This window comes from Pseudophryne corroboree, chromosome 3 (genome assembly GCF_028390025.1).
Source record: "Pseudophryne corroboree isolate aPseCor3 chromosome 3, aPseCor3.hap2, whole genome shotgun sequence".
Classification (NCBI taxonomy): domain Eukaryota; kingdom Metazoa; phylum Chordata; class Amphibia; order Anura; family Myobatrachidae; genus Pseudophryne; species Pseudophryne corroboree.
The window spans coordinates 699640739-699667630 of NC_086446.1; the positions used below are offsets into that span (position 1 = coordinate 699640739).

The window sequence follows — 26892 nt, forward strand, 5'->3', positions numbered from 1 at the left end:
ATCTCTAATGGCCTCAATCATGAGCTGCAAGGGATGCCGCCCCCCTCAGCACGTCCCTATTACCGTCTGAAGTATCAGAATCGGTATCCGTGTCATCTTGCATAATTTGGGCACGGTCACGTTTCCGTGGGAACATGCTAGGGGATTTTGCAGGAATAGGGACAGAGCCTGACCAAACTGCCATACACTTCTTCAACACCTGAGTTTCAGTCTCAGTATTAGCTTCGACAATAAGGATCTGAGACAAAGCATTACAATCCTGTGTACGTGAGCGGAGATCTTGAAAGAAACCGCTACGGACACGTTGGTGTACAATAGATTGTGAGTGGGGTACGCCCATTTTTCGAGATTTCCTGTGTATATATGAGATTCTACTAGATATATATGAAAGATACCTTTATAGGTTTTATTCCATACTTACACTGTTGTTCTTATAGTAGGAGTAGAATTAAAGGGAATATAACACATATAACACATATTACACACAGGGGTGTATTTAGGAGTCTGAGTGCCCCTGGCAAAGTAAGGCACTGGCGCCCCCCATATTTGAAATAGGGACATGATCTTGTGGGAAAGGGGCATGACCATACAATAGTTCCCCCAATTCAAATTACGCTATACAGTAGTAACCCTTATACACATCATGCCCACACAGTAGTAGTTCCCTTTACACATTATGCCCACACAGTAATTCTTGTAACACTGAGGAGACATCAGCAGTGCCCGGCCTGGCTGAGGAGGCAATGCCACCCAAGGCCAGGTAGTATAATCAAATAGTAGTGCAGCGCACTACCCAGTGGTGCAAGTAGAATTTTTTTTTTAGTGGTACTGTGTGTGCACGCCTTCAGTGCACGCATTCCCAAAAAATAGGTGTGGCCATTAAAAATGGGGGGGGGGGGGGGTGATACACATATGACCCCAATACTGCAGTGCCAGGTACACATATGCCCCCAATAGTGCCAGATACACATATGCCCCCACAGTGCCAGTTACACACATGCCCCCACAATGCCAGATATGCACCCACAGTGCCAAATACACATATTCCCCCACATTGCCAGATATGCCTCGACATTGCCAGATACACATGCCCCCACAGTCCCAGATGTGCCCCCAACTGTGCTGGATATGCCCCCACGGTGCCAGATACACATATGCTCCCACAGTGCCAGATAAGCCCCCACAGTGCCAGATATGCCCCCACAGGTGGTCTTCAGTTTGCCGGCTGTCGGGGTCATGGCGCACAGTATACCAGCGCTGGAATCCCAACAGCCGGCATACCAACAACTTTTCTCCCTCTTGGGGGTCCACGACACCCCTGGAGGGAGAATAGTTAGCATGGCACGCGTAGCACGCCACCGTGCCCACAGCATGGTGAGCGCTGTGGGCACAGTGGCCTCCACAGTCATATAGTCATAGTCCCAATCCCCCTCCCAACACATAGCCATAGTCCCTTCTCAGTAAATAGCCACAGCCCCCACCTCCCCAAGCAATAGCCGTAGTCCCCCCAGCACATAGCCGTAGTCTCCACCTCTCCCAACACAGTAATACAGTAGTCCCCACCCCCCTCCCATCACATAACAATAGTTCCCTGCCAACATAGATAGCCATAGTCCTCCTCCCTGCACCCCATAGCCCCTCACCTCCCCAAGCACATAGCCATAGTCCCCATCCCCCTCCCAGCACATAGCTGTAGTCCGTCCTTAGCATATAGCAGTAGTCTCCCCCACTCCCAGCATATACATAGCCTCCCCACCCAGCACATAGCCCTAGTCCCCACCCCACAACATCCCAGCAGATAGACGTAGTGTCTGGTAATACCTGCTGTGCCGAGCTGCCTGGGATGGAGGATCGCTCTGCAGGCAGGAGCTGGCGCCGGTGTCGGGCACCGCACCAAACTGCGTGAAGAAACTGAAAAAAACCTACAGCTCCCAGCAGCCCTTGCTGCCGAGAGCTCGAGACAATAAGAGTTGCTGGGAGTTGTAGTTTATTTTCAGTTTCCTCCCTGTAGTGCATTTCGATGCCGGACACCGGCACCAGCTCCTGCCTGCTGAGCAATCCTCAACCCTCCATCCCAGGCAATGCACAGGCAGCTCAGCACAGCAGGTATTGCCAGACACTATGGCTAAAAGGAATTCCACCCACTGGCTGAGGGTGGCACCGTCGGGCGGCGCCCCCTGCTCGGCTGGCGCCCCTGGCTTGTGCCATCCTGGCCAATGGGTAGCTACGCCCCTGATTACACACCCTACATGAGTGCTTGTTTTCCCTTTATGAGATCCTGTGTATACTGATCACTCTGAGAGTATATCAATTCTGGAGATAAAACACTAGAGACAAAAGATACCTTTATCTGAGGACAATCACATGTTTATACGTGAGTACGGTATGATAATACTTACCATCTACAAAGTATCCCACCCTAAAGAAGGGATTTGTACTAAGAAAGTTTCTATAATTGGTGCTTTAGTTCTTATTTTTGAGGGACGTTGGACATTTGTAAGATCTCTCACCATCATAAAAGGCAGAAAATGCGGAACTAAAAGAGACTGACCCACGACACGTATTACGTCTGGACACTCCAAGAAATGTATTCTCTATATTATAGTTGTACGCAGTAGTGATACACCATCTTGTTGTTTTGTTTGCAGGGCGGGTGTCTACGTCAATTCTGGTCCCGGACAGGCTGAAGTGATTGCAGCGGCTGAGTAAGTCCTGGGCTACTCTGAAACTGCACAAAACTTTTTTTGTACCACTCGGCTGCACATGCGATCGCACACTTGCACAGCTAATATCCACTGCCCGGTGGGCGGCGACTATGCGAACGCAGGACTGCAAAAAACAGCTAGTGAGCGATCAGGTCTGAATTACCCCCAGTATGCAGAGCTGGTGCAGGGTTGCTCAGCACCCTAGGCAAAACTTCTTCCTACTGCCCCTTCCCCCCCTACCCAACTCACAAGTCTGTTGCATGGCAGCTGCTCTATCCCCCCAATCCAATGTGCATGCTGCTGCTGTTCCCGACCCCCATTATGTTGCATGGCTGCTCTCTTTGCCCCACCTTCCATGTCTGTGTGGGTCAGGCTCTGGTGCTAGCCAGTGCCTCCTGAGCCATTTAGCTCACCGCACGTCCCTGGTGTGGGTGCCTGCTGCTCCCCCCTCACACACACACACTGTTAAATGGCTGCAGTTCTATCCCCCCCCTTGCTGTCTGTGTGCATGCTGTTGCCCACCCCCCATTTGTGTGCATGCCTGCGGCTCATTTACCCCTCCCCCCCCCACACACACACACACCCCACCCCAGGCTGCTGCTCTCCTCTGCTTCAATTATCAAATGCAGACAGTGCACTCTGCAGCCACCTCACCTGCGGGCCGCAATGCAGAGTTGGGACTGAGTAGCTTGGGAAGGAACCTGGAATGAAGGGCAGCGCCGCACGTCTCCCCTGGCTAGGGCTCCAGCAACTTTCAAAGTTACGGCCTGTACCGGGTGAAGCCAAAGCTGGTGATTGCAATATGGGATCACTTGGCGGCCCTGGTTATTGTAAGATAGGGTACTGGGAGGGTTGCGGCGGCTGTTACCGGTGTGACAACAAGGTGTCCGCCGCCTTTTCCAGGCCGCCCCCTCAGGTCCTATTGCCCATAGCCAATTGCCTAAGCTGCCTAGTGGAAGAGCCGGCCCTGACAGTATGTCTTTTTTATTATCTGTGCACTAGAAGGAGAGTTGTACCTGCTGCATTTGGGAGGTTTATGTGTACTTCATCAAAACTTTTTTTTTTCCTTAAAACATGGGAGTAAATATACTTTACATTTGTCTGATGTAGACCTGAGTGCATATGTTACTGGTACAGCTGGATAGTTCTTTTGATGCCTGCAACTGTGAATATTCTTTGTTATATGTAGCTTTATTGTGTGCCAATAGTATCTAAACCACCAGAGGAATTCTCATTTAATCCAACCCTCGCTCCACCATCCCATGAATATGTAATTGTCACCTAGGTAAATCTCATCCAAGGAGAGATGTATCAAACCTAGAAGCCTTGTTTCTAGACAATTTGTCTCTCAGTGCGAACAGAAAAAAAGTCCCACACCGTAATGCCCCTTGGCACCCTATTATGCCCCACACAGTAATGCCCCTAGCACCATATTATGCCCAGCACATTAATGCCCCTTGTTATGCCCCACACAGTAGTACCCCTTAGATATAATGCCCCTTAAAATTGGCACTGTACCTGTTCATTGTCATGAGTTGTTTTATGCTGCTGCTAGCCTGCTCCCTCCTCTACCGCTGCCAATGGCGCTGGCTGCATTCCCAGCACTGCTGTGCCGTTGTCTGCCTCCTCCCTCCTGGCTCAATCTATTACATGTCCCTCCCAAAACTAGAAGATACTCCGCTAGTATCTTTCAAAACTGTCCTCTCTCAGGCGGCGACTAGGGTGGCCAATCCCGGGCCATTTTTTCAATCCCGGGTATCGGGATTGAAAAAGGTCAATCCCGTAATTCCCGGGATACCCGGGATTGGCTTTCAACTGTGTCTGGCCATCCCCCCGCCCTGCCCCTCCCCACCTGCCTCGCAGACATAAAAAAATGTACAAACCTGCACAGCCGGGTAGCGGGTGAGGAGGAGGTGGCTAGTGAGTGCAGGGGAGCCGGCGGGTGAGTGCAGGGGAGCCGGGAGGAGGTGGCGGGTGAGTGCAGGGAGAGCCAGGAGGAGGCAGCGGGTAAACACCGCCGTACTTTCCGGCTCTGCGACTGCTGACAGCACAGTGTGACCTCACAGTCACAGGTCACTTGTGCAGGGGAGACGGGAGGAGGGAGCGGGGCAGCGTCTGAGCGTCCTGAGGACACTCAACGCTGATCCCTCAATCCCCGGGATTCGAGCTTCCAGTCCTGGGATTGAATCCCGGCCGTTTTTGGGCCTAAATCCCGGGATCCCGCCGATCCCGATCCTGGGCGACCATTTTGGGAGGGCTGGCCGGTCAGACCACATAGAATACTGCACAGTGGGCGGACAATGGCCGTGAGCCTGCACCCCGTGCTATTGCACGGCTGGCCCGGCCCTAGAAACGGCCCTGCCTTGAAGAGAGATAAAGCACCAGTCAATAAGCTCCTAATTGTCATTTTACAGGCTGTGTTTGAAAATTGACAGTAGCTGACTGATTGGTACTTTATCTCTATCCAAGGTGTGATGCATCTCACCCTTCCAGAGCAGAGATGGATTAAGGGGGGAGAAGAGGGGGCTCGGTTCCCCGGTGCCCCCTCTCAGGGGGCCCCCATCTTTGGTTACAGCTGAAGTGCAAAAGTGCACTGCAAATGGTAGAAATTGAACAGGAGAGGAGTCCGAACAGGGGGATGAGGCCACACGGTTGGATGGACTTCGGAAGCCCACCATCAAATGATGGCTGTGCCTCCGCCATTAAATCTTTTGATGCAATGGTAACTGACCATCGCATCAAAAGTATTTGATAGAAAAAATGTAATATAATTTATGCATGTGCAAAAAAAAAAGCCCAGTTTGTGCATGCGCAAAACCCCTGCAGCATGAACAGCTGGGGCTGAGACTGGGGACAGGACCATCTCAACACCATCACATGTTTGACACAAGCCCCACCCCCAGCCCCGCTTGACTCTACAAAGACTTTTTTTTTTTTTCATTTTTCCATAAGGGGTCGTGCTACACGGGACTGAGGGGGCAGAGGTAAATGTGACTGAGGAGGCGGGGCTACACAGGAGTAGGTTGCTGTATGTCAGAGGCAGAGGATGAGCTGCAACAGATCCGGCCAGCCAGACTTTGTTAGGTAAGTGGAGGGAAAGAGAGTGAGTGAGAGAAAGTTGTGTGTGTGTTATGTGTGAGTGTGTGGGCATTGTGTGTATAAGGGGCTCTACTACTGTGGGCATTATGTGTATAAAGGGTTCTTCTACTGCGGGCATTGTATGTATAAGTGGGACTTTTGTGAGCATTACATGTATAAGGGGTGCTACTACTGTGTGCATTATGTATAAGTGGACTACTACTGGGGGCATTATGTGTATAAGCAGAGCTACTATTGTGGGTATAATGTGTATAAGCGTCTCTACTACGTGCAGTGTAATGTGAATAAGATCGTGCTACTGTGTTGTGTCATTTGAAATGACGCTACTATTGTGTGGCCACACCCCCTTTCTTGTGAGACCACTCTGCTTTTTTAAAATTTCCAGCTGTGTATATCTATGTATGTATGTATGTATGTATGACTGTTTATATGTATGTGTGTGTGTGACTGTTTATATGTATGTATGTGACTATGTATGTATGTATGCATATATCACCAACCATCACAATTGGGTGGGTCAGTCTTATGTTTGGGAACTGTACCACCTATGGGCTGGAGGAAAGGTAGGGAAGGAATGCTCCCACCTGCTGCGCAAGTGAGCCTGGGGGAGCGATGTGCATGCCCTAGTGTGAACTTAAACGGTATCCCAAATGTTGTTCTTTAGGACCCCCAATTATTAAGAGCCCCAGAGCCCCCAAAGCCTTAATCCAGCTCTGCCCCAGAATGTTCATGCTCTCTACAGAATTAACCATGGAATATTCTGAATTGCATATATTCAATTCTGAAATTCAGAAATGAACAAAACATACAAAACAAACAAGATGTATGATACGGCTACCGAAAAAGTACATAGGTACTTACATTCTCAAAAAAAATTAATCATTTTGCTGGGACAAATAAATCTGGATTACTACTTGCCAACCTGATTACAACAACAAAAACATTAACAAAATCTATCATCTGCAACCCCTAGTGCAAGTTGTGTCATCCCACACATGTGCAGATAGGACTCTGGGTTCTTAGGGGCTAATTAAGTACGCCTTGAATGGAGGTAAAGTGGACTGGATAAAGTACCAGCCAATCAGATCCTAACTGTCATTTTTCAAGTCCAGCCTGTGACATAACAGGAGCTAATTGGCTGGTACTTTATACTGTCCACATTATCTCCATCTAAGGCTTAGTAAATAGACCCCTAAAATTCTATCATCGCAAACGACAGCTCTTACCGCAGGAACTGTCCTTTGTGATTTTCTTTAGGCATACAGCATTAATAAATACCGTTATGCTTTGCAAAGAGAGTGGCGGAATGCATCGCAAGCAGAATGTGATGCTTGATGCATCTCACGCACTGTGAGAAACAATGGGGGTCATTCCGAGTTGATCGCAGCAGGATTTTTGTTAGCAATTGGGCAAAACCATGTGCACTGCAGGGGGGCAGATATAACATGTGCAGAGAGAGATAGATTTGGGTGTGGTGAGTTCAATCTGCAATCTAAATAGCAGTGTAAAAATAAAGCAGCCAGTATTTACCCTGCACAGAAATAAAATAATCCACCCAAATCTAACTCTCTCTGCCCATGTTATATCTGACCCCCTGCAGTGCACATGGTTTTGCCCAACTGCTATAAAAAATCCTGCTGCGATCAACTTGGAATTACCCCCAATATCCTATGCATTTGAATCTGTGTCAAATCAATTATTAGCAATGGTCTGGAAGGATAAATACAGACTGTACTTTTTGTACCAGGATAGGTCTCATGTGTAGCATTTGACATACTGATATACGTGTTTGAATTTTGCAGTGTACTGGAAAGCATTATTGGGAATCGGTTCCATTTAATACATAGCAATAAATGCTAAGAGGTATATTTACTAAAATTCCAAACATACATACTTACCTATGTTCACACGAGGGTCAGTCCTCTTCTCCATGTAGAATCCATGGGGTACCTGTTGGAAAAATTATACTCACATAATCCAGTGTAGATCGGCCCTCTTCTGTTCTATTTGTAATCCACGTACTTTGCAAAATAAAAAATCGGACACCCGATCACGCACTGAAAGGGGCCCCATGTTTTCACATGGGACCCCTTTCCCCGACTGCCAGGAACCCCCCCTGACTTCTGTCTAAGAGGGTTCCTTCAGCCAATCAGGGAGCGCCACGTCGTGGCACCCTCCTGATTGGCTGTGTGCTCCTGTAGTGTATGTCAGGCAGCACACGGCAGTGATACAATGTAGTGCCTATGCGCTCCATTGTAACCAATGGTGGGAACTTTGTGGTCAGCGGTTGACCGAAAGTAACCTCACCGCTGACCACAAAGTTCCCACCATTGGTTACAATGGAGCGCATAGGCGCTACATTGTATCACTGCCGTGTGCTGCCTGACATACACTACAGGAGCACACAGCCAATCAGGAGGGTGCCACGACGTGGCGCTCCCTGATTGGCTGAAGGAACCCTCTTAGACAGAAGTCAGGGGGGGTTCCTGGCAGTCGGGGAAAGGGGTCCCATGTGAAAACATGGGGCCCCTTTGTGTGCGTGGTCGGGTGTCCGATTTTTTATTTTGCAAAGTACGTGGATTACAAATAGAACAGAAGAGGACCGATCTACACTGGATTATGTGAGTATAATTTTTCCAACAGGTACCCCATGGATTCTACATGGAGAAGAGGACCGACCCTCGTGTGAACATAGGTAAGTATGTATGTTTGGAGGTGTGGATGTATGAATTAAACTTTTACTTTCAAGGTGTGTGTCTTCTGTTTTTATTGGGGTACTTTTTTAGTAGTAGTACTACAGGTACCAGCGGGCCCAGTTTTCCACCGCATGCTGGTACTTGTGGTTCTCCAAGTACCAGCTTGCGGGGGAGGCTTGCTGGGACTTGTAGTACTGCTACTAAAAACAATATTCAAATTTTGTCAAAAAGGCTATCAGCCCCCCATCCGCCGCCCTTGGATGGGGGGGACAGCCTCGGCTTCACCCCTGGCCCTTGGGTGGCTGGAGGGGGGGACCCGTTGATTGAAGGGGCCCCCACTCCTCCAGGGTACCCCGGCCAGGGGTGACTAGTTGGGTATGTAATGTGCCAGGGCCGCAGGGACCAATATAAAAGTGTCCCCCGGCTGTGGCATTAAGTATCTGGCTAGTGGAGCCCGGTGCTGGTTTCAGAAATACGGGGGACCCCTATGCTTTTTGTCCCCCGTATTTTTGGAACCAGGACCAGGCGCAGAGCCCGGTGCTGGTTGATTAAATATGGGGGATCCCCGGTCAATTTTTCCCCCATATTTTTTCAACCAGGACCGGCTCAAAGAGCCCGAGGCTGGTTTTGCTTAGGAGGGGGGACCCTACGCATTTTTTTTTTTGCAAATTTAACACTTTCCCACCCCTTCCCACTGATAAACATGCACGGATCTCATGGATCCGTGCATGCCTATCAGAACACGGTAAAAAAAAGCAGGTCTGTTTTATTTTAGCACTTTTTCACGATTGGTTTTTATCACGGCAGTGTTTGGCTATTGTCGGCAGTGTTTGTGAATTACACTTTTTAGTAAATGACCGAGTTCTACCAAATTACAGGCGTATTTGACCAATGGTGTATTCATTCGTATTTTTTTTCTTGGACTTCCAAAAAAATACGAATGCCTTCATCACTGCCGTGATTTGAGTTTAGTAAATTCCCGAGATGACACTTTGAAGAAAAAACACCATCTCGGTCAAAATCGGGACCTTAGTAAATATACCCCTCAGTTTTAGTTTTATTATTTCAGGTAGGGTGAGTGCCCCAGCAAAGAAAGTGCTTTTCCTTTTTTCTCTGCACCATTGGGAATGTCAGGCAGCCCCTGAGCCTCCACACAGGATCCTGTTTCCTCAGGATGTATTTGATGAATGTCAGATTTATTGGTTTCAGTATTATTTGGGATAAATATAAAAAATAAAGGGAGAGCAATACAGGTTTGCTCAGTAATGTAGTGAGAGCAAACACTTGTGCCCAATAGATGTTACACTCCATGCAGGGACAAGGAGTATTATAAACCAAGGTTTAAATGCCCAACTGTACCCATTCTCTATCTGGTTATGGTGTTATCACCAGGTGACTGTAGTGATGATGCTGTTATACTCTGATGTGATGCCTGGAGTCAGGGCCGGATTAAGCCTTGGGTGGGCCTGGGGCACTTAGGACAGGGGGCCCCTGGTGGAGAGTGTGTGTGTGTGGGGGGGGGGGGGGAGGGGGGGAGTGTATATTAGGTTGTGCATACCTCTCAACATGACCCATTTCAGAAGGTACAAAATGCTCTCTACCTGGACTTCCCTTTTAATATATGGTTGGCATCAGGTGTGTTGAACTATTTCATTGGTAAAAAAAAGGTATTTCTACAAAAATGATTACAATTATAAATTAAAAGGGAAGTCAAGGTAGAGAGCATTTTGTCCCTCCTGGAATTGGTCATGTTGGGAGGTATGGGTTGTGTATATTAAATATAAACCAATGGTGTATGTTAGATTTAAACTAATAGTTTAATAAGGCCTGGGTACTGTTTACTCCACCTAATAAAGGGGCAACTATTTTATAATGTTTTCCTGCAGTGGAACAAAGACAAGTTAAGCTTAAAATACACATAGAAAAATAAAATCTATAATTTATATTGCGGAAATGCAATAGCAGCAACCTCTGTACTGCTAACACACTGGGACAGGACTCAGGAGGATGCTCTGTGTGTCTCTCTCTCTCTCTAGACATGAAGGCTCTCATTAGATAACAGGTTACACAGGACCCTGACACCCAGTCGGGAGGAGAAGTTGGGATCCCTGGGTCACTTACAGCTCTCTCCCCTCTGCTATCTCTCCTCTGGTCAGGATGCTCCATTGGTATCTCTTGAAACCCTGCTCACATTCTGACAGCCTAGTTCTGCTGCTGCACAAGAGGGAGAGCTAGTAATGTCAGTATGCTCTGGCTGGGGGGCCCCTTGACAGAGGGGGGCCCGGGGTACAGTATGCCCTGCATCCTCCCCTTAATCTGGCTATGCCTGGAGTGAATGTTCTGAGATCACCTAACCTAAACACAGTTTTCATTCAATGTACTGCGCCTGTACTTATCTAGAAATTAGTTTCCTTTGTTTGTCTCATTAACTCCCTGTTCAGCATTTCTAGGGTCAGGTTAGGGCGAGATATTTTTCTGCCTTTTTATGCTGACTACGTGTTATTTTTCAGTGAAAACAAAATACAAATTTCCAATTCAGGCAGTATGTGATCCACAACTACGACTGCAGTCAGAAAAGCTGGAATGTCAGAAATGCAATCAGAGGAGGATAATGGGGATAAAATATATGAGAAAGTGTGTGCGGAGATAGAAACTCTGGAGCTGCCACTTGGATCTACATTAAGGTAATCAGCGCAGACAGACATGCATTAATCTGCCATCAGAAGTAGTCATTTAGATCTTGTTAACCTGTATTTATTCTGAAGTCATTTATTCTGTTCTACAACTGTGCTTTTATAGTCCACGAGTATAAAAGCTACTAGACAAGCCTAGCACATGAACTCATTAATTATGGCTTTCAGATATCTAACAATACTGGGTTTTGTATGTAAATTATTCAACTGTCGATTTGCTAATTAAAAAGAGAATTAAATGTAAGTAATTTTTTGTATCAAGTTCCCCACAGTACTATAAATAAACATTAAAGAGTTAATTTCTACTTTGTGAAATACAGAAAAGTGACTATAGCAGCCACTCATATTCTAGCTTGCATAGGAGTCACAAGGGCGGTGAGGAGGGTGTAGATCACAACCGGGAGTCATTCTTCCAGGGGTTGCCAGAGCTTGCCGGCAACCCGCAGTGATCGAGAGCTAATAGTGATGTAAACAGGGGAATTCCTGTGAGGCCACACCCTCATAATGATGTCAGCAGGGGAACTTCTTGCGAGGCTATGCCCCTTCCCACAATGTAACACCGCCTTTTCAGATGCACAGATAACTGAATAACTGACAGCTCTATACCAAGCAGTGACTTTCATACCAAAGCTGAGGGACACCACAAAGGCTGCTTATGATGTAAGTCATTCAAATAATCAGTCTACTGAGGTTATAAATCTCAGCCAGACAGCATTTAAGCAATGATTTGTTTTTATATCTTATCCAACATTTAGACTAAAATAATCTTAAATTACACTGTGGGAATATCAGTAGATACAGCTAATAACTATTTGTTCCATACCATGCAATGACTTTCATACCAAAACTGAGCGACATCACAATGGCTGTTGATAAGGTTAGCCAGTCACATGATCATCTATTGAGGTTATAATGTAGGGGGTAATTCCAAGTTGATCGCAGCAGGATTTTTGATAGCAATTGGGCAAAACCATGTGCACTGCAGGGGAGGCAGATATAACATGTGCAGAGAGAGTTAGATTTGGGTGGGGTGTGTTCAATCTGCAATCTAATTTGCAGTGTAAAAATAAAGCAGCCAGTATTTACCCTGCACAGAAACAATATAACCCACCCAAATCTAACTCTCTCTGCACATGTTATATCTGCCTCCCCTGCAGTGCACATGGTTTTGCCCAATTGCTATCAAAAATCCTGCTGCGATCAACTTGGAATTACCCCCATAGAGCAGTTCAGTTGTCCAGACAAATTTGAACAACAATATCCCGAACGTGAGTGAGTACTAAAGCTATGATGGCTAACTTGGTTGCCCATTTCTTGATGGACTAGGAAAATCACTGTGATTCTATTTGACCATACATTATTAGTGTAGAATAAAAATCTCTAATGGTTCTGTAATTGCCTGCAGTGCAGAGGGACATGGCAGAACCCTGGGTATAAGGCCTTCAGTTTTAGAATAACTTTGTCTTTATCCCATAAACATATATTCTGACATTGAACTATCAGAAAAATGTAATTCTTAGGATATGTCCATTTCTATGGAGGATCGGCCAGGGAGAAAGTATGGGTATCTAATATGATTCCCAAAAATGTATGTTCTGGTAAAAAGTCAGAACAGATTCTGGCTCATTATGGATAAGCCACGCTTGATGACTAATTAGTATGTCTGGTCTGAATGTGTCAGGATTTTATCAACTAGATTACGTTGCGGATTCCTTTCTGATGGAGGTGAGACACCACTGGTTTCATTAAACATGTAAAGGTGTATGGTTGTATGGAATTTCCAAATACCACTGGAGTTGACTGATACAGACACTCTATTAGATAATGCAAAAGACATTTGTGGTTTGGATGGGCCGAGATCAAATGGAAAGCCTCCTATAGGCAGTGGTGAATTTCTTATTAAGCACATGCTTGGGGGCAGTACTTGGCTGTTGTTGTTGTCAATCAGAAAGTTCTGAAAGCAAATTTTGACCTCAAGAAGGAAGCCCCTGTCATAGCTCATGATTTGTTTATTATATCATGCCGGCAATAGAAAAATTAGAGCTTATATACTAATAATTAATAGAATAATATTAGAAGGTGGGGGCGGCTATTAACATAGAGAGTAATTCAGACCGGATTGCTCGCTAGTGTTTTTTGTAGCGCTGCGATCAGGTCAGCACTGCGATCAGGTCAGCAATGCGCAGGCTCATCGCACGGGTACAAAGAGGATCACCGCTCAGCGATGGGTTTGTGCGAAGAAACCATTTGCATGGGCGTTCGCAAGGTGATTGACAGGAAGAAGGCATTTGTGGGTGTCAACTGACCGTTTTCTGGGAGTGTTTGGAAAAACGCAGGCGTTTCCAAGTGTTTGCAGGGCGGGTGTCTAGCGTCAGTTCCAGTCCCGGACAGGCTGAAATGATCGCAGCGGCTGAGTAAGTCCTGGGCTACTCAGAAACTGCACAAGATCTTTTTGTACCGCTCGTCTGCTCATGCGATCGCACACTTGCACAGCTAAATTACACTCCCCGGTGGACGGCGACTATGCGAACGCAGGACTGCAAAAAACAGCTAGTGAGCGATCAGGTCTGAATTACCCCCATAGTGCTTACCTCTATATCTGCCCCTGCCTATAGGTCTAACCTTCTCTATTGAATGTGTCTTCACGTTTAGCACAGGTCTGAATGACCCATGTGACTTTTTATGGGAAATAAATTACTTGTTCAGCATTTGGAGGTTAAATCTGATAACTATCCACAACTGCTGCCAACTTATAGACATCATCTAGCAAGGGTCTGCTACTCCTTGCACAAGGATATTTTTGTTATGGGAAGAAAATAACAAGTAGACTCAGGTTGTTTCAAATTATTCCTTTTACCACTCCAGTTGGTGCAAACAAACAGACATTCCCACTGGAAGAAAGAGATCAAAACTTGTATCCTTGCACATCTTGTGGGCAGTACGGATGGTGCAATGGTTAGTATTACTGTCTCACAGCAATGAGGTCATGGGTTCGATAACCACTTCGGCCTTGTGTGGAGTTTGTATATTCTCCCTGGGTACTCCAGTTTCCTCCCACAATCCAAAAATACACTGTTAGGTTTATTGGCTTCCCAACAAATATAGGCCCTCATTCCGAGTTGTTCGCTCGCTAGCTGCTTTTAGCAGCATTGCACACGCTAAGCCGCTGCCCTCTGGGAGTGAATCTTAGCTTAGCAGAATTGCGAACGAAAGATTAGCAGAATTGCGAATAGAAATTTCTTAGCAGTTTCTGAGTAGCTCCAGAATTACTCCTACATTGCAATCAGTTCAGTCAGTTTCGTTCCTGGTTTGACGTCACAAACACACCCAGCGTTCGCCCAGACACTCCCCCGTTTCTTCAGACACTCCCGCGTTTTTCCCAGAAACGCCAGCGTTTTTGCGCACACTCCCAGAAAACGGCCAGTTTCCGCCCAGAAACACCCACTTCCTGTCAATCACTCACCGATCACCAGAACGATGAAAAATCCTTGTTAGGCCGTGAGTAAAATACCTAACTTTTGTGTAAAATAACTAAGCGCATGCGCTCTGCGAACCTTGCGCATGCGCAGTAAGCGACTAATCACAGTATAGCGAAAATCGGCAACGTGCGAACAACTCGGAATGACCCCCCATTAGCCCTAGTGGGTGTGCGTGTACATGTATTTACGGCAGACTGGATGGGTCAAGTGGTTCTTATCTGCCATCAAATTCTATGTTTTTATCTTACCATAGGTGAGTAGCATATAGTTTAACATTTATTTGTTCATTTTAAATACAATTTATACGATGCATACTATAGACCCAATTATGAGTCACATGTAGGTGTGAATGCAGCCACACTATGACTGCAATGGATTGCAAACGGAATGCTAATACCTGATGTGCATGCATTGCAAGGCCCCCTCTATTTCTGCACACAAGAGAAATACTGTAGGACTCATTATCATCCCCACTTACCTCTAACTCATGCTTGATGGTGGAGATCTGACTGACAGAGGCGTCCCCTCAGTATTCCCATGACTCAGACTAAGTAGTAACCAGTGGTGGTTCCATAGGTCTGGTTGCAGCACAGTCCAAGATTCAAATAGGGGAGCGACACCATCTGCCTCCCCCCGTACGCTGCCAAACATGGCTGGCCAGGACTCACTGGCAGTTGGTGTACTCCAATCAGACAGCTCTTGTATTTGCATATGCCCCTTTGCCAAACAGAAATGCCCATTTTACAGATGGAGAGAAATGTCAGAGACATAATCGCCAAGACATACGTGAAGACTTGTGCTATTTGCTAAAACCCATGTGCTACTCAGAATCAGGCCCTGTATTTCCTTCTTGATTTAACTGCATCAGTTTCCCTGTCTACATTTTTCTTGTGATGTGTAAATCAGTGACGTGTGGTGAGGTTAGTGACTGGTGAGGAGGCACTGGCTGTTCAGCCTCCCCCCCAAAAAAAAGAAAAGAAAAAAGCATAGGGTTCCCCCCATTTAAGCAAAACCAGCACCAGGCTGAACCAGCCAGGGGGGGGGGATAATGCCATAGCAGGGGATACACTCAGTATGGGGTCCCCCTGCCATAGCATTAAACACCACCCCAAACCAGTCAGCCCAGGGCTGGAATGCCTCAGAAAGTGTACACCCCAAAAATAAAAATGGGGTCCCCCCTCCTGAGCAACAACCATCCAGTGATATGCCCCACACCCCTGGTGGCGGTGGGTGCGGGGTTCATGATGGGACAATATTGTTTTTTACAGGTGGCATACAGATCCCAGCAAGCCTGCCCCAGCATGCCGGCACGTGGAGAACCACAAGTGCCAGCATGCCCAGGCATTAAGGGCCCGCTGGCACCCGTAGTCTGCCTGTAAAAAAAAATATTAAAATAAATACAAAACACGTTTTTCCCCCCCAAAGTTTTATTATACAGGGTCTTCACCTGGGGGGCAGCGACCTTTAAGCTTTTTCATGGCCGCCGCCTCCCCAGGACTTCCGGCGTTTTCACCTGGTGGGCGGCGACCTTTAAGCTCTTTTTCATGGCTGCCGCCCATCCAGGAATTCAATTGACTCTTCTATCCAGTGATGGATCCGCTGGCCAATCACATCTGGCCTCACTGACAGGGACGTGCTTTCAAGGGTTGAAAGCACGTCCCTGTGTCAACGAGGCACTTTTAGAAGTGCCGCTTTACATTGGATTTTTAATGGGCTTTTACAGCCCGCGGCATGGCCCCGCCCCCCGCTTCGGCCCCTTTCCCTTTGACAACGGGAGGCACCACTATCGGTGCCTCCCAAATTAATTGCAAAAATGATTAGAATAATATAAAGGAGATACTTATGACACAGAATATGTGTCATAAGTATCTTCTATGTATTATTTTAATCATTAATGACAGGGGAGGCACTGCCTCCCCTGACTGCACATCCCTGGTGTAAATGGACTACCTTCTAACCATCATCTGGCTACAAATAATAGGCAATGCCCTAATACTTCTAAAGCAGTGGTTCCCAAACAGAGTGCCATGAGTTGATGGTCCAGGACCAAATTCAGGCCCAGATTTATCAAGCCTTGGAGAGTGATAAATTGCACGGTAATAAAGTACCAGTCAATCAGCTCTTAACTGCCATTTTACAGGCTGTGTTTGAAAAATGACAGTTAGGAGCAGATTGGTTGGTACTTTATCACTGTGCAATTTATCACTCTCCAAGGCTTGATAAATCTGGGCCTCAAAACTAGTGCTTGAGGCTGCCAATCACAAAAAATGTGGACAAACAAAAGCACAACCCTGTCCACCATCACATAACTGAAACTAAGACGACAAGTAAACACAATAAAAAATAAGAATTTACTTACCGATAATTCTATTTCTCATAGTCCGTAGTGGATGCTGGGGACTCCGAAAGGACCATGGGGATAGCGGCTCCGCAGGAGACTGGGCACAAAGTAAAAGCTTTAGGACTAGCTGGTGTGCACTGGCTCCTCCCCCTATGACCCTCCTCCAAGCCTCAGTTAGGATACTGTGCCCGGACGAGCGTACACAATAAGGAAGGATTTTGAATCCCGGGTAAGACTCATTACCAGCCACACCAATCACACCGTACAACTTGTGATCTGAACCCAGTTAACAGCATGATAACAGAAGGAGCCTCTGAAAAGATGGCTCACAACAACAATAACCCGATTTTTGTAACAATAACTATGTACAAGTAATGCAGACAATCCGCACTTGGGATGGGCGCCCAGCATCCACTACGGACTATGAGAAATAGAATTATCGGTAAGTAAATTCTTATTTTCTCTAACGTCCTAGTGGATGCTGGGGACTCCGAAAGGACCATGGGGATTATACCAAAGCTCCCAAACGGGCGGGAGAGTGCGGATGACTCTGCAGCACCGAATGAGAGAACTCCAGGTCCTCCTCAGCCAGGGTATCAAATTTGTAGAATTTAGCAAACGTGTTTGCCCCTGACCAAGTAGCTGCTCGGCAAAGTTGTAAAGCCGAGACCCCTCGGGCAGCCGCCCAAGATGAGCCCACTTTCCGTGTGGAATGGGCTTTTATAGATTTTGGCTGTGGCAGGCCTGCCACAGAATGTGCAAGCTGAATTGTACTACAAATCCAACGAGCAATCGTCTGCTTAGAAGCAGGAGCACCCAGCTTGTTGGGTGCATACAGGATAAACAGCGAGTCAGATTTTCTGACTCCAGCCGTCCTGGAAACATATATTTTCAGGGCCCTGACTACGTCCAGCAACTTGGAATCCTCCAAGTCCCTAGTAGCCGCAGGCACCACGATAGGTTGGTTTAAGTGAAATGCTGAAACCACCTTAGGGAGAAATTGAGGACGAGTCCTCAATTCTGCCCTGTCCGTATGAAAAATTAGGTAAGGGCTTTTATAGGATAAAGCCGCCAATTCTGATACACGCCTGGCTGAAGCCAGGGCTAACAGCATTACCACTTTCCAAGTGAGATACTTCAAGTCCACAGTGGTGAGTGGTTCAAACCAATGTGACTTTAGGAATCCCAACACTACATTGAGATCCCAAGGTGCCACTGGAGGCACAAAAGGAGGCTGTATATGCAGTACTCCCTTGACAAACGTCTGAACTTCAGGTACAGAAGCTAGTTCTTTTTGGAAGAATATCGACAGGGCCGAAATTTGAACCTTAATGGACCCTAATTTGAGGCCCATAGACAGTCCTGTTTGCAGGAAATGCAGGAATCGACCCAGTTGAAATTCCTCCGTAGGGGCCTTCCTGGCCTCGCACCACGCAACATATTTACGCCAAATACGGTGATAATGTTGTACGGTTACATCCTTCCTGGCTTTGATCAGGGTAGGGATGACTTCATCCGGAATGCCTTTTTCCTTCAGGATCCGGCGTTCAACCGCCATGCCGTCAAACGCAGCCGCGGTAAGTCTTGGAACAGACATGGTCCCTGCTGGAGCAGGTCCTGTCTTAGAGGTAGAGGCCACGGGTCTTCCGTGAGCATCTCTTGAATTTCCGGGTACCAAGTCCTTCTTGGCCAATCCGGAGCCACGAGTATAGTCTTTACTCCTCTCCTTCTTATGATTCTCAGTACTTTTGGTATGAGAGGAAGAGGAGGGAACACATACACTGACCGGTACACCCACGGTGTTACCAGAGCGTCCACAGCTATTGCCTGAGGGTCCCTTGACCTGGAACAATATCTGTCCAGTTTTTTGTTGAGGCGAGACGCCATCATGTCCACCTTTGGTTTTTCCCAACGGTTTACAATCATGTGGAAGACTTCCGGGTGAAGTCCCCACTCCCCCGGGTGAAGATCGTGTCTGCTGAGGAAGTCTGCTTCCCAGTTGTCCACTCCCGGAATGAACACTGCTGACAGTGCTATCACATGATTTTCCGCCCAGAGAAGAATCCTTGCCACTTCCGTCATTGCCCTCCTGCTTCTTGTGCCGCCCTGTCTGTTTACGTGGGCGACTGCCGTGATGTTGTCCGACTGGATCAATACTGGCTGACCCTGAAGCAGAGGCCTTGCCTGACTTAGGGCATTGTAAATGGCCCTTAGTTCCAGGATATTTATGTGAAGTGACGTTTCCATGCTTGACCACAAGCCCTGGAAATTTTTTCCCTGTGTGACTGCTCCCCAGCCTCTCAGGCTGACATCCGTGGTCACCAGGACCCAATCCTGAATGCCGAATCTGCGGCCCTCTAGGAGATGAGCACTCTGTAACCACCACAGGAGAGACACCCTTGTCCTTGGAGACAGGGTTATCCGCTGATGCATTTGAAGATGCGATCCGGACTATTTGTCTAGCAGATCCAACTGAAAAGTTCTTGCGTGGAATCTGCCTAATGGAATCGCTTCGTAAGAAGCCACCATCTTTCCCAGGACCCTTGTGCACTGATGCACTGACACCTGGCCTGGTCTTAGGAGTTTCCTGACTAGGTCGGATAACTCCCTGGCTTTCTCTTCCGGGAGAAACACCTTTTTCTGTACTGTGTCCAGAATCATCCCTAGGAACAGCAGACGTGTCGTCGGAATCAGCTGCGATTTTGGAATATTTAGAATCCATCCGTGCTGTCGTAGTACTATTTGCGATAGTGCTACTCCGACCTCTAACTGTTCTCTGGACCGTGCCCTTATCAGGAGATCGTCCAAGTAAGGGATAATTAAGACGCCTTTTCTTCGAAGAAGAATCATCATTTCGGCCATTACCTTGGTAAAGACCCGGGGTGCCGTGGACAATCCAAACGGCAGCGTCTGAAACTGGAGGTAAGCATCCTTGATGTCCAGAGACACCATGTAGTCCCCTTCTTCCAGGTTCGCTATCACTGCTCTGAGTGACTCCATCTTGAACTTGAACCTTTTTATGTAAGTGTTCAAGGTTTTCAGATTTAAAATGGGTCTCACCGAGCCGTCCGGCTTCGGTACCACAAACAGCGTGGAGTAATACCCCTTTCCCTGTTGTAGGAGGGGTACCTTGATTATCACTTGCTGGGAATACAGCTTGTGAATGGCTTCCAATACCGCCTCCCTGTCGGGGGTAGACGTTGGTAAAGCAGACTTCAAGAACCGGCGAGGGGGAGACGTCTCGAATTCCAATTTGTACCCCTGAGATACTACCTGCAGGATCCAGGGGTCCACTTGCGAGTGAGCCCACTGCGCGCTGAAATTCTTGAGACGGGCCCCCACCGTGCCTGAGTCCGCTTGTAAGGCCCCAGCGTCATGCTGAGGACTTGGCAGAAGCGGGGGAGGGCTTCTGGTCGTGGGAAGAAGCTGTCTGTTGTAGTCTTTTTCCCCTTCCTCTGCCCCGGGGCAGATATGAGTGGCCTTTTGCCCGCTTGCCCTTATGGGGACGAAAGGACTGAGCCTGAAAAGGCGGTATCTTTTTCTGCTGCGAGGTGACTTGGGGTAAAAAGGTGGATTTCCCAGCCGTTGCTGTGGCCACCAGGTCCGATAGACCGCCCCCAAATAACTCCTCCCCTTTATACGGCAATACTTCCATATGCCGTTTGGAATCCGCATCCCCTGACCACTGTCGCGTCCATAATCCTCTTCTGGCAGAAATGGACATCGCACTTACTCTTGATGCCAGAGTGCAAATGTCTCTCTGTGCATCTCGCATATATAGGAATGCATCCTTTAAATGCTCTATAGTCAATAATATATTGTCCCTGTCCAGGGTATCAATATTTTCAGTCAGGGAATCCGACCAAGCCACTCCAGCACTGCACATCCAGGCTGAGGTGATTGCTGGTCGCAGTATAACACCCGTATGTGTGTATATACTTTTAAGGATATTTTCCAGCCTCCTATCTGCTGGCTCCTTAAGGGCGGCCGTTTCTGGAGACGGTAACGCCACTTGTTTTGATAAGCGTGTGAGCGCCTTATCCACCCTAGGGGGTGTTTCCCAACGAGCCCTAACCTCTGGTGGGAAGGGATATAGTGCCATGGGGATAGCGGCTCCGCAGGAGACTGGGCTATCCCCATGGTCCTTTCGGAGTCCCCAGCATCCACTAGGACGTTAGAGAAATAATGTAATCATTTTTGCAGAATTTCTTAAAGAAACTTGTAGCCTAGAGGTGCTGTGAAAAAATAAGATTTTACTCACCGGTAAATCTATTTCTCGTAGTCCGTAGTGGATGCTGGGAACTCCGAAAGGACCATGGGGAATAGCGGCTCCGCAGGAGACTGGGCACAACTAAAGAAAGCTTTTAGGTCACCTGGTGTGCACTGGCTCCTCCCACTATGACCCTCCTCCAAGCCTCAGTTAGGACACTGTGCCCGGACGAGCTGACATAATAAGGAAGGATTTTGAATCCCGGGTAAGACTCTTACCAGCCACACCAATCACACCGTATAATTTGTGATACCATACCCAGTTTAACAGTATGAAAACAACTGAGCCTCTCAACAGATGGCTCAACAATAACCCTTTAGTTAACAATAACTATGTACAAGTATTGCAGACAATCCGCACTTGGGACGGGCGCCCAGCATCCACTACGGACTACGAGAAATAGATTTACCGGTGAGTAAAATCTTATTTTCTCTGACGTCCTAGTGGATGCTGGGAACTCCGAAAGGACCATGGGGATTATACCAAAGCTCCCAAACGGGCGGGGAGTGCGGATGACTCTGCAGCACCGAATGAGAGAACTCAAGGTCCTCCTCAGCCAGGGTATCAAATTTGTAGAATTTTGCAAACGTGTTTGCCCCTGACCAAGTAGCAGCTCGGCAAAGTTGTAAAGCCGAGACCCCTCGGGCAGCCGCCCAAGATGAGCCCACCTTCCTTGTGGAATGGGCTTTTACTGATTTAGGATGCGGCAGTCCAGCCGCAGAATGCGCCAGCTGAATTGTGCTACAAATCCAGCGAGCAATAGTCTGCTTAGAAGCAGGAGCACCCAGCTTGTTGGGTGCATACAGGATAAATAGCGAGTCAGTTTTCCTGACTCTAGCCGTCCTGGAAACATAAATTTTCAAGGCCCTGACTACGTCCAGCAACTTGGAATCCTCCAAGTCCATAGTAGCCTTAGGCACCACAATAGGTTGGTTCAAGTGAAAAGCTGATACCACCTTAGGGAGAAACTGGGGACGAGTCCTCAATTCTGCCCTATCCATATGGAAAATCAGATAAGGGCTTTTACATGACAAAGCCGCCAATTCTGACACACGCCTGGCTGAAGCCAAGGCCAATAACATGACCACTTTCCACGTGAGATATTTTAGATCCACGGTTTTAAGTGGCTCAAACCAATGTGATTTTAAGAAACTCAACACCACGTTGAGATCCCAAGGTGCCACTGGAGGCACAAAAGGGGGCTGAATATGCAGCACTCCCTTAATAAACGTCTGAACTTCAGGTAGTGAAGCTAGTTCTTTCTGGAAGAAAATCGACAGAGCCGAGATCTGTACCTTAATGGAGCCTAATTTCAGGCCCATAGTCACTCCTGCTTGTAGGAAATGCAGAAATCGACCCAGTTGAAATTCCTCTGTTGGGGCCTTTTTGGCCTCACACCAAGCAACATACATCCGCCATATGCGGTGATAATGCTTTGCAGTTACATCTTTCCTGGCTTTAATCAGCGTAGGAATGACTTCCTCCGGAATGCCCTTTTCCTTCAGTATCCGGCGTTCAACCGCCATGCCGTCAAACGCAGCCACGGTAAGTCTTGGAACAGACAGGGCCCCTGCTGCAGCAGGTCCTGTCTGAGCGGCAGAGGCATGGGTCCTCTGAGATCATCTCTTGAAGTTCCGGGTACCACGCTCGTCTTGGCCAATCCGGAACCACGAGTATTGTTCTTACTCCTCGTTTTCTTATTATTCTCAGTACCCTTGGTATGAGAGGCAGAGGAGGGAACACATAAACTGACTGGTACACCCACGGTGTCACTAGAGCGTCCACAGCTATCGCCTGAGGGTCCCTTGACCTGGCGCAATATCTCTCTAGTTTTTTGTTTAGGCGGGACGCCATCATGTCCACCTGTGGCCTTTCCCAACGGTTTACCAACAGTTGGAAGACTTCTGGATGAAGTCCCCACACTCCCGGGTGTAGGTCGTGTCCGCTGAGGAAGTCTGCTTCCCAGTTGTCCACTCCCGGAATGAACACTGCTGACAGTGCTAAGACGTGATTTTCTGCCCATCGGAGAATCCTTGTGGCTTCTGCCATCGCCATCCTGCTTCTTGTGCCGCCCTGTTGGTTTACATGGGCGACTGCCGTGATGTTGTCTGATTGGATCAGTACCGGCTGGTTTTGAAGCAGAGGCCTTGCCAGACTTAGGGCATTGTAAATAAAAAATAAGAATTTACTTACCGATAATTCTATTTCTCATAGTCCGTAGTGGATGCTGGGGACTCCGAAAGGACCATGGGGATAGCGGCTCCGCAGGAGACTGGGCACAAAGTAAAAGCTTTAGGACTAGCTGGTGTGCACTGGCTCCTCCCCCTATGACCCTCCTCCAAGCCTCAGTTAGGATACTGTGCCCGGACGAGCGTACACAATAAGGAAGGATTTTGAATCCCGGGTAAGACTCATTACCAGCCACACCAATCACACCGTACAACTTGTGATCTGAACCCAGTTAACAGCATGATAACAGAAGGAGCCTCTGAAAAGATGGCTCACAACAACAATAACCCGATTTTTGTAACAATAACTATGTACAAGTATAATGCAGACAATCCGCACTTGGGATGGGCGCCCAGCATCCACTACGGACTATGAGAAATAGAATTATCGGTAAGTAAATTCTTATTTTCTCTAACGTCCTAGTGGATGCTGGGGACTCCGAAAGGACCATGGGGATTATACCAAAGCTCCCAAACGGGCGGGAGAGTGCGGATGACTCTGCAGCACCGAATGAGAGAACTCCAGGTCCTCCTCAGCCAGGGTATCAAATTTGTAGAATTTAGCAAACGTGTTTGCCCCTGACCAAGTAGCTGCTCGGCAAAGTTGTAAAGCCGAGACCCCTCGGGCAGCCGCCCAAGATGAGCCCACTTTCTGTGTGGAATGGGCTTTTATAGATTTTGGCTGTGGCAGGCCTGCCACAGAATGTGCAAGCTGAATTGTACTACAAATCCAACGAGCAATCGTCTGCTTAGAAGCAGGAGCACCCAGCTTGTTGGGTGCATACAGGATAAACAGCGAGTCAGATTTTCTGACTCCAGCCGTCCTGGAAACATATATTTTCAGGGCCCTGACTACGTCCAGCAACTTGGAATCCTCCAAGTCCCTAGTAGCCGCAGGCACCACGATAGGTTGGTTTAAGTTAAATGCTGAAACCACCTTAGGGAGAAATTGAGGACGAGTCCTCAATTCTGCCCTGTCCGTATGAAAAATTAGGTAAGGGCTTTTATAGGATAAAGCCGCCAATTCTGATACACGCCTGGCTGAAGCCAGGGCTAACAGCATTACCACTTTCCAAGTGAGATACTTCAAGTCCACAGTGGTGAGTGGTTCAAACCAATGTGACTTTAGGAATCCCAACACTACATTGAGATCCCAAGGTGCCACTGGAGGCACAAAAGGAGGCTGTATATGCAGTACTCCCTTGACAAACGTCTGAACTTCAGGTACAGAAGCTAGTTCTTTTTGGAAGAATATCGACAGGGCCGAAATTTGAACCTTAATGGACCCTAATTTGAGGCCCATAGACAGTCCTGTTTGCAGGAAATGCAGGAATCGACCCAGTTGAAATTCCTCCGTAGGGGCCTTCCTGGCCTCGCACCACGCAACATATTTACGCCAAATACGGTGATAATGTTGTACGGTTACATCCTTCCTGGCTTTGATCAGGGTAGGGATGACTTCATCCGGAATGCCTTTTTCCTTCAGGATCCGGCGTTCAACCGCCATGCCGTCAAACGCAGCCGCGGTAAGTCTTGGAACAGACATGGTCCCTGCTGGAGCAGGTCCTGTCTTAGAGGTAGAGGCCACGGGTCTTCCGTGAGCATCTCTTGAATTTCCGGGTACCAAGTCCTTCTTGGCCAATCCGGAGCCACGAGTATAGTCTTTACTCCTCTCCTTCTTATGATTCTCAGTACTTTTGGTATGAGAGGAAGAGGAGGGAACACATACACTGACCGGTACACCCACGGTGTTACCAGAGCGTCCACAGCTATTGCCTGAGGGTCCCTTGACCTGGAACAATATCTGTCCAGTTTTTTGTTGAGGCGAGACGCCATCATGTCCACCTTTGGTTTTTCCCAACGGTTTACAATCATGTGGAAGACTTCCGGGTGAAGTCCCCACTCCCCCGGGTGAAGATCGTGTCTGCTGAGGAAGTCTGCTTCCCAGTTGTCCACTCCCGGAATGAACACTGCTGACAGTGCTATCACATGATTTTCCGCCCAGCGAAGAATCCTTGCCACTTCCGTCATTGCCCTCCTGCTTCTTGTGCCGCCCTGTCTGTTTACGTGGGCGACTGCCGTGATGTTGTCCGACTGGATCAATACTGGCTGACCCTGAAGCAGAGGCCTTGCCTGACTTAGGGCATTGTAAATGGCCCTTAGTTCCAGGATATTTATGTGAAGTGACGTTTCCATGCTTGACCACAAGCCCTGGAAATTTTTTCCCTGTGTGACTGCTCCCCAGCCTCTCAGGCTGGCATCCGTGGTCACCAGGACCCAATCCTGAATGCCGAATCTGCGGCCCTCTAGGAGATGAGCACTCTGTAACCACCACAGGAGAGACACCCTTGTCCTTGGAGACAGGGTTATCCGCTGATGCATTTGAAGATGCGATCCGGACCATTTGTCTAGCAGATCCAACTGAAAAGTTCTTGCGTGGAATCTGCCTAATGGAAACGCTTCGTAAGAAGCCACCATCTTTCCCAGGACCCTTGTGCACTGATGCACTGACACCTGGCCTGGTCTTAGGAGTTTCCTGACTAGGTCGGATAACTCCCTGGCTTTCTCTTCCGGGAGAAACACCTTTTTCTGTACTGTGTCCAGAATCATCCCTAGGAACAGCAGACGTGTCGTCGGAATCAGCTGCGATTTTGGAATATTTAGAATCCATCCGTGCTGTCGTAGTACTATTTGCGATAGTGCTACTCCGACCTCTAACTGTTCTCTGGACCGTGCCCTTATCAGGAGATCGTCCAAGTAAGGGATAATTAAGACGCCTTTTCTTCGAAGAAGAATCATCATTTCGGCCATTACCTTGGTAAAGACCCGGGGTGCCGTGGACAATCCAAACGGCAGCGTCTGAAACTGGAGGTAAGCATCCTTGATGTCCAGAGACACCATGTAGTCCCCTTCTTCCAGGTTCGCTATCACTGCTCTGAGTGACTCCATCTTGAACTTGAACCTTTTTATGTAAGTGTTCAAGGTTTTCAGATTTAAAATGGGTCTCACCGAGCCGTCCGGCTTCGGTACCACAAACAGCGTGGAGTAATACCCCTTTCCCTGTTGTAGGAGGGGTACCTTGATTATCACTTGCTGGGAATACAGCTTGTGAATGGCTTCCAATACCGCCTCCCTGTCGGGGGTAGACGTTGGTAAAGCAGACTTCAAGAACCGGCGAGGGGGAGACGTCTCGAATTCCAATTTGTACCCCTGAGATACTACCTGCAGGATCCAGGGGTCCACTTGCGAGTGAGCCCACTGCGCGCTGAAATTCTTGAGACGGGCCCCCACCGTGCCTGAGTCCGCTTGTAAGGCCCCAGCGTCATGCTGAGGACTTGGCAGAAGCGGGGGAGGGCTTCTGGTCGTGGGAAGAAGCTGTCT

At 47.9% G+C, this 26892-nt stretch overlaps 1 protein-coding gene across 3 annotated transcripts in view; it reads left to right on the plus strand.

Annotated features, from left to right (window-relative positions):
- Positions 1–11047: 11047 nt before the first annotated feature.
- The window catches only part of LOC135056636 (exocyst complex component 6-like), a 606161-nt gene continuing 590316 nt past the window's right edge, over positions 11048–26892 (plus strand). For all 3 annotated transcript variants that reach the window (XM_063962052.1, XM_063962055.1, XM_063962057.1), the window contains exon 1: positions 11048–11184. In XM_063962052.1, the coding sequence (XP_063818122.1) occupies positions 11084–11184 (101 nt within the window). In that variant the 5' untranslated portion in view covers positions 11048–11083. The remainder of the gene's footprint in view (positions 11185–26892) is intronic.